The sequence below is a fragment of the Pezoporus occidentalis genome, unplaced genomic scaffold, assembly GCF_034315485.1.
Source record: "Pezoporus occidentalis ecotype Australia unplaced genomic scaffold, CSIRO_AGI_Poc_V1 ctg111, whole genome shotgun sequence".
Taxonomy (NCBI): domain Eukaryota; kingdom Metazoa; phylum Chordata; class Aves; order Psittaciformes; family Psittacidae; genus Pezoporus; species Pezoporus occidentalis.
Window position 1 is genome coordinate 2440256 of NW_026912898.1, and position 8330 is coordinate 2448585.

General features: G+C 53.5%; 1 protein-coding gene across 3 annotated transcripts; it reads left to right on the top strand.

Annotated features, from left to right (window-relative positions):
• Window positions 1–4272: 4272 nt before the first annotated feature.
• LOC134171186 (C-type natriuretic peptide 2-like) lies at window positions 4273–6656 on the top strand. Of its 3 annotated transcripts, XM_062633183.1 has the most exons (3): window positions 4273–4445; window positions 5913–6204; window positions 6434–6656. In XM_062633183.1, the coding sequence occupies exons 1-2, from the start codon at window positions 4347–4349 to the stop codon at window positions 6183–6185; spliced, it is 372 nt and encodes a 123-aa protein (XP_062489167.1). In that variant the 5' UTR covers window positions 4273–4346; the 3' UTR covers window positions 6186–6204; window positions 6434–6656. The 3 variants fall into 3 exon arrangements, with proteins under 3 accessions (XP_062489167.1, XP_062489158.1, XP_062489176.1); XM_062633174.1 differs by having other exon boundaries at window positions 5913–6656; XM_062633192.1 differs by lacking the exon at window positions 4273–4445 and adding an exon at window positions 5686–5818 and having other exon boundaries at window positions 5913–6656.
• The last annotated feature ends 1674 nt before the right edge of the window (window positions 6657–8330 follow it).

Sequence of the window (8330 nt, forward strand, 5' to 3'; positions counted from 1 at the left end):
AGCTGCTTTCCAGCAGGTCAACCCCTAACCTGAACTGGTCCATGGCGTTATTACTCCTGCAAGAGCAGAACCCTGCACTTGCTTTTGTTGAACTTCATTAGGTTCTTCATCCAACTCCAGCCTGTCCAGGTCTTGCTGAGTGGCAGCACAGCCTTCTGGTGTATCAGCCACTCCCAGTTTTGTATCATCAGCAAACTTGCTGAGGGGACACTCTGCCCCTTCCTCCATGTCATCAACGAGCAAGTTGAACAATGAAGCTAAGCTGCTCTGATAAGAAATCTTTGGAAGGAAGCCTTTTTAAGAACCTCTCTTAGGTTCTTAGAATTCTAATAGAATTCTCATTCCCTTTCCATTTTGTACGTGGTTGTAAGTATAGCCTTCAGCTTCTCTTAACAGAGGACTGATATATATGATTTTGCTGGCCTTAGGCCCTTTTATGTTTGATCATTTTGGAAGCTCTTGCCCTGCAAAACCCAGCAAGGTTTTGAGGGGAAGTTACCTGCATCGTTTTCTTGTGTCAAGTTCCTCAAAGAAGAGTTGAGGGATTGGAGGGTGAGGAGAGAAAGGCTGACTTAGGCTATAACTCCAGTGCTTCAACAGAGCATATGCAAAGTCAGGAGGAAAAAGATACAACTTTTTTTTAAAAAGGTTTTAAAAGAAAAAAAAACACCCCACTGAACATAAAAGCTATAGAATTCTCTTTGCTTAACTCTAATTTGCTCAAGTTACCAAGTGTACTGGTAATGCTGGTTGTTTTACTGCACTTTTTGGAGTATGTTTGCTGGGAAGCCAGTTATGTTTCAAATAAGACTGGCACATAAGCTCTGTCCTTCCAGGAATGCCACATCAGTACTCAGGTTGGTCCTGGCACTCCTTGGACTGACATGTGAATACAAAGTGCCCTAAATGTGAATTTGTGTTATTCACACAATCTTTAACCTCCTGTCTCACTGGTAAGTTGGCATTTGTCCCAGAGCTCTTAGTACAGAATTATTTCCTTGTACCTATCAGTCACCTAGAAAGCAGGCTTGTCACTAGCTGGGCTGGAATTGGAAGGGCCCTCCTATCAGCGGGTTCCTGCTGGTCTTCCACAGTCCCTGTCTGTGAGGATCTACCAAGTTCCTGCAGTTGTTGTGGTCACCCTTGGTTTGCCAACGAGTAGAGGCTGTGGCTCAGTTCTCCTCTGTCCTGGCTGCACAAATAGAGATAAGAGACTACTATGGACATAAATGTGGTTGTATAAAAGAGTAGTCGAGAGACTGATTGGGTGAAACATCTACCCTACCCCCTTGCCACTACTAGTGTAATAGCCAGATACCAATGTAAATACCCTCCCAAAATCAGAGGACCTCAGTAAAGAGACAATCACGTGAAATACAAAGATCAGAAAGCTACAGCAATATTGTCCCTCTCTCCCATCCTGCCATGTTGACCATTAATTGCTATGGAAAGAATAATCCCACTCCCTTGTTTCTGAGGCAGTGGGAATACTCAGTGCCAAGATCAGTGGTGCTTCCATTCTCCGACTGTGGTGGGCTCCAAATTCCTACGCATGGTATCAATGGAATGATGTGATGCTTTCCTTGCTTCTAGGGTCTGCAGACACCATCAGCCCTTTCCATCACCATGGGCTGAAGTACACTTGGGTTTTCCACAGGGTACTTCATCCAGGTCCTAGTCCTCCCACTCTCCAGTTGCTTATAAAGGACAGGATGAAGGCAATTGTTTCTAAAAGACTGGTTGTGATTCAGCAGGAGACCAATTTTCTGGTGCTATTGCAAGCTCTAGAAGCAGTGCCTCAGCATCAGAGGGGGAAGGGTTTTTATAGAAGAAACTTGTTAGCACCAGAGAAGAAAGAAGGACAATAACCTATTTGAGTCTGTGAAAACTGGGGCAGTCGGGGACTCGTTGTCTGCCAAAGCCTTTTCACTTCACAGCCATGGGCAGCACATGTCAAAGCAACTATTCAGTTCAACTGCAGTCCCAGCAAGGATCTGGGACACAGAGCAATTGCAACTTCATGGCACCTGAGTCACTGAGCACCTGCAATTTATTCAGGCTTTGATGGATTTGCAAGAAAATTTGCACATTTTCTACAGTCTCTGAAGTTTCTTGCTTGGTATGGAAGAGTGATGATGTCTTCCCTCTTGCTAGCCCCAGCCTTTGCTGGACTAAAGGAAGGGACCTGCCACTAGAGAGCTCAGAGCCTGTCCATCCCTGGAAGGCTCAGTCTGCGTGCAAGTGGGTTGGAATTTGGAGCAGTTGTAAACACATATTTGGCATTCTTCTTGCAGTATGGGGGCCACCACATTCAAGGGATGCGAGATCAAACCACTGCTATATTTTGTAGGTATAAAGTGGTGTTGCTTTTGTACTTACCTTTTTGCTCAGGAAAGAGCTGACTTCTGGAAAACCAGTGCATTCAACCGGAGATGGATCGGCCTGCAGCTGTCTTGCCGGGAGCATTGAATGCTCTAGCACACTGACTCAGCTGCTTCTGGATGGTCAAATGTGACTAGGAAGTACAGAATAACATCCTCTGAGACCTCTTGCATGTGGGATGAACATGTGCTTGTATCCCATCCTCCTTCCTCTCTTTCCCACCCCTCCAGAATTTCACACCACAAAGCTCCATACCTTACCGCATCCAGCACATGGATGTTGTGTGCACATATCCCACGCTCTGCCTGTGCACAGGCACCCCATCAGAATCCCCACCTGAGCAGCACATTGCTTGTGCTTTGTAGTTTAAAAGGCTGGTATGAAAGCGATCCTGTTCCCCATAAAATGTCTCAGTGGAGGCTGTTAGCCAGGGACTAGGGAGCACTTCCATTTGTTGGCATGCCCTGGATAGCTGTCCCAGGTGACGGGGCACTACCAGACAGGATCACCGGAGCATTGCTCTGGAACCAGGAGGGTCACAGGTATCAAGTGGAGCCAACATACTTGGATGCCCCCACCTATGCGAAGTCTCTCCTGCATCCAGCATAGATATTCCAGACTGAAATCACAGACTCACTTGTCATAGACTGGATGAAAAACAGTTCCTAAAACTTTCTGGCTCCTTAGGCAGGGAAGAAATCTGCATCTATAAATGCAAGATGCTGGGAAGGAAGGAAGGAAGAAAAGATGGCAAATATCTGAACTGTGATTTTTGTTATCTCTGCAAAAGGCTTTTTTATTATTATATTATTCCCTTAAATAATATAATAATTTCCACAAAAACAGGCAGCAGAACACTGCCTGTCAATTTTTGTCCCAGTTGCTTTGTGCAACAATACTGAAGAAAGGGAAGCGTAAGGTGTTATTAAACTCACCCAGCACACCCACTCCTAACCCCGTTCTGGGGTACAGTCCCCCCATTCTGCTCCCCTGACAAACCTTCCTGATTAGTTTCTGTCTTCACCCCCAGGCTGACTTCTGCACCCTGATCTCCAAACAGTGACCTCATTGCCTTGTTCAGCTGGTGAGAAACTACAGTAAAATGGGAGAAGTAAACAAAGGCGGGGGGAACTAATGGCCAGAAGATTTAGGAGGCAGGAATCTGCTCCTTGCCGTCCTGCTTCCATTGTGCGCCTGGGCTTGAGAAAGTGCAAGCTGAGCCTCAATGAGCTCTTTTCTTGTCCTGGTTCCTCTGGAAACTCAGCCCAGCCCTCCAGATGGTGACTCAGGACAGCCAGCCCGCAAGTTACATGCCCGCTAGTACTTCGAGCCATGCTCCCATCACCACTACAAATCCCATAGAGTTGGTGCTGGAACTCGCACACCTTCTGCAGCAAGAGCTCTTCATTCCCAGGCCAGCCAGCTCACCGAGGTAAAAGTATTAAAAATGAAAGCCTTTATTGTCATGGAGCTGAATTTGTGTCAGCTCTGCGCAGTCAGCAATGTGCCAACCATTGTAGTGGTTGTTCATGCTGATTAGAGAAATAGCATAAACAGCGTTCTCACTAGAAAGAGCATGTTCAATATCATTATACAATGCAGCCTTCAATATCCTCCTTTGGGATATGTTTCAAAGTGTCACCCTGTTCCTGACCCTGACAGATACCTCCAGGTCCTGGCCAGCAGCAGCTCAACTCACATTCGTCTTTCCAGACACTCAGTAAACAGCTTTGTGTCTTTTCTCTTTAAAGGAAGGGGTCTTGCTGAGCTCACCCTGAAATATATCACCCTGGACAAAAGGGCTGAAAGGTTAAGGAGCTCCAGGGGGTGGTTCAGCAGAGAGCTGGGGGCCAGGCGCCTGCCAGAACCAAAGCTATAAAGGCAAAGAGGGGCAAGGGACTGCATCTGACACAGATGCTGCAAGGTCCTGCCTCACCTCCCACAAGCCTTGGGATAAGGAGAAGATGCTGGGGTTCCACTCGTGGCCTTGCTCGCTTTTACTCCTCTTAGTTCTGCTCTCTGCCAGCGTTCAGACTGTGTCCTTATCAGGACAGAGGCTACAGGTAGGAGGGACTGGGAGAGAGCTGAGGGAGGTTTCAGGAGTGGAGGGGCAGTTTGGGGAGGTCATGTTTGAACACGGAATGGTGGTCCCAAATTCCAGCTATCAGAAGCTGCTGTCTGTTCTCATTGTTCCCTCCCCTTCATCCCAACAGCCTCAGCTCTAGAATGACTGTATCTTTATAACCCAGCTCTTAAGGGGCACCAGCATTACAAGGCAGCGGGCAGACAAAAGCTTTTTAGCGCTCTCTGGTCTGGGGCCGGCTGCCTGTGGGACTCCCCATGTTGCCTGCAGAGGCTTTTAGCCATAGTCTGATCCTGTCTTAACTCCACCTTGTGTCAGCAACAACTAGAAATTATAGCCGTGTCCCTCATCATGTTCAGTGCCTGATTCTGAGGTTTCAGAGGGAAAATACATACTGTTAGGCCAGGATTTTCACTCCTAAGCTCAGTACTACCCCTCATTAAGACCAAGAGCCCCCTTCCTCCCTCAGGATGCCATCTAAGGGCTTCTTTTGGGTAAATCTCTTATCCTCAGCAATTACAGCAATAATACTTTCATCTTTTGAATTTAACCAGCTCCCTCTTACCCAAAGTGTAATATTGAGCCCCAACACCTTGCCTTCAGGTCACGCTGGGAAAGCTACAGGGAAGTAGTTAGGAGGTGAGCTAAAATCACAAGACAGATCCTGCTATGACTCACCGCTTTCACTCCTCGCTCAGGATGCCAGTGTCCGCTTCAATTAACTCGCTGCCGAAAAGAGCCGCACGAAAGGCATCTTCAGCCTTAGCTCAGCATCCACAGGAGGGACAGATGTGGAATGGCTACTGCAGGCTGCTTCCCTGGGCAGCCATGCCATGCTGCCACTGTGCCAAATGCACCTCCCAACCCTTGCCTCCCTACAGCCAGGGGCTGCCAGCAATGCTGGGGGTTGTACAGTCAGCAGGTGTCCACCAGCACAGATAACCTAGAGGATTCCCAAAAGATGTGGAGTCCCCTTCTTTCCCACCTGCTCTGCTGCTGCCTCCCCCCCCCATCTTTAGCAGCAGGAATTTGGGGCAGGTCTGTCCTCCACACCAGCCCTCCGGATAAAAAGAAATGCCACATAGCAGCCTGAGCACACGGAGGTGCTCAGCACTGGCAGAAGGAGCAAGGACCAAAGCCTGTTACCTTTCAAGTGTTGGGGACACACACAAGAGCAGGACAATCGGCACGCAGGCAGAGGCTCACAGCAGCTGGCTGGCTGCTCTTTTGGACAGCAGAATCATTCCAGACAGCAGGAGCTGCTGGTCTAGCCCTTCCCTGTGTCTGGATGCACCGTCACAGGCACAGCGCCTGTGTGCGGACACCATTTAGTGTCCTGCACAAGCTGTAAAGGTGCGTGCAGTGGGGCACAAGGGGGTACAAGGCTTTTTTTGCCAGGAGCACAGGCAACTCTGCTCTCACCCCCTCTCCTCCCTGTTTATCCCAGATGCTCCTTTCCCAGTTGCTGCCCCTGGAGCCCGAGTCCACAGTGGCTGAAGAGGACACGAAGGAGGGGTCCAGTTTTGGCCCTCAGTTGCTCTCCTCCACGCTCCCCTTCCTCCCATCTGGGGCTAGAGCTGCCCGTCCCTCCCTGTGGCGCAAGACGCTCGCCAGTCGCAAGTGGGCACTGCCTCGAGATTGGGCCTGGAAGGCCGTGCCCAGGGGCTGCTTTGGATTGAAACTGGACCGGATTGGGACCTTCAGTGGTTTGGGGTGTTAGCCTTGGAGGCGGCTCTGAGGTGAGAGGGCCAGCAGTGAGGGACTGAATAAGTGGGTAGGGAAGAGGTAAGGGGAGACTTGAGAGCACGGGTGGTGGGGAGGACAGGAGCGAGAGGTGGCTGTGGGGCCACCTCCTGCCTGCAGCCGGGGCAAAGGCTGGGACACGGACCCCCCATGCTCCCGGGGCCGGGAGCGGGAGCAGGCAGGCAGCACGCCGCTGGGCGGCTCACCAGCCCTGCTTCTCCACAGCCCGAGGAGACACAGGCGCCCAGAGGCAGCGCCGTCATGGGAACCGGCGCAGCCCTGTAACACCTGCCCTGAAGGAGAGCGGCAGCGGCATCAGGAGAAGCTGCCCGGTTCCACGGCTGCTTCCTCCCTCCTCTCCGTGCTCGAGGACTCTTGCTCATTAAACAGAGCTGTATTAACCTCTGCTTCCGTGCTCATCAGCAGCACCGCTGCCTGAGGCCGTGGCTGCCCGTGTGCGGGTGCAGGGCCGGCAGCGGCGGCAGAGCCCCCACGCGCGGGGCCATGTTGGGTGCACGCCGCCATTCCGGGTGGGCCGGGCAGCACGCGCGGTTGCAGTGCGGTGCTGCCGGGGCCACGACAGAGCGGGGATGGGGGGGGCGAGCTATCGACCGTGTGCTCGGGCAGGGAGGGCTGCGTTGGCTCATCCCAGCCGCACTCTGCCCCCCGGGGCTGCGGTGTTTGCCGAGCAAACACTGGGGCCTCCTGTTTGTGCAGAAGCTGTCCCCGAGAGCCATGCCAGCTCCTCAAGTGCACTGCGGCTGGGGCACCACAAACCCCGGCGTGCACTCGCACCCCTCCTGCCCCACCGGTGTACCACACGAGTCATCATCCCCTGGCCTTTACGAAAAGGTTGTAACATCAGCCGAGTCTAAACTTAGCCACGAGCCCCTCAGCAGCACCGGGAATAGCCGTGGTATATAAGAAGAGTTGGGTTACGTTCGAGCTGTGTGACCCCTCTTGCCCCCCACCCTGCTACCTGCATGGCTCCCCCACTCCGCTCTTCCCTCCTCATCTTCAAAGCCCTGCTGAGCCGAGCAGCCAGAGGGATAGGTCTGCTTCCACCATACCCTGCCAGCCCAGCTCTGCACCCCACCTTCCTCCGGGACCCTCTCCCCATGGGATGGAGGATTCTGGCCGTGCTCTGAGCCTTGTGCCTAATGTACGTTCATCCCATTGCAGCTGGGCTGCACAAGCCCCGCACCAAGCCACTGGCACGGCTCAGTCAGAGACCCCAGCACGGGGAAGGGGGGGGGGCTGCAAGGTGGGCAGCAGCGGCAGCCATTCAGGGAGCGCTTCCTTCTCACAAGCAGCCAGCAAAGGCGGGCCGAGGCGGCAGACGGGCAGGATTTCCGCCGTCACGTCCCGCGGGTAGCAGCAGCACTGCCGCAGTGCCTCATTAAGATGGTGTTCACGCTGCGGCGCGTGGCCTGCCGGGGAAGAGGCCGCCCGTCAGACCCGTTCACATCACGCATGGCTAAACTCACCTAAGGAACCCAAAGATGGCCTGGGGTCCCCAGCCTGGGGGGCGAGAGAGCTCTCAGCCAGCACCTGCTGCCTCCCAGTGCTGGGGGAATGTGGAGTGCCTGGGGAGCTGCTGCTTCCTCGGGGAGCCTCCAGCATCTCTGTAGCCCCTTTGCCCCCACTGCCATGCTGGGGTGCAGGCGGGCTGGGATTGGGGCACAGGCTGCAGCCGGGGTACTGGGGGAGTCTCCCCTTTGTTACCAGGTGAAAGCAGTGCATGCCATGCCTCGGGGTACTAGCAGCGGTGAGTCCCGAGGAGGCAGCCCCGCACGGGCCATCACTGGGGAGCCCTTCCCGCGTCCCCAGACAGGGGCCCAGCCGCCCTTCCCCGCCCTGGGGCAGGGACAGGACCCATCTTTCTCCGGCACCACGGTATCTCTCACCATCACCATCACCACCATCACCACGGGTGGCAGTGCAACCCCCACCCCACGGAGACCATTGCGGACCCCACGCGACCCGGCGTGAGGCCTTTGTTACTGGGGTAGGGGGGGGAATGTGGACCGATGAGCCTGGGGGGGGGGGACGACCGAGGCAGCCGCACCCGCAGCGCGGGCGCACGTAGCCCAGCCCGGCCCCTGTGTTCCCATTCGGCGCC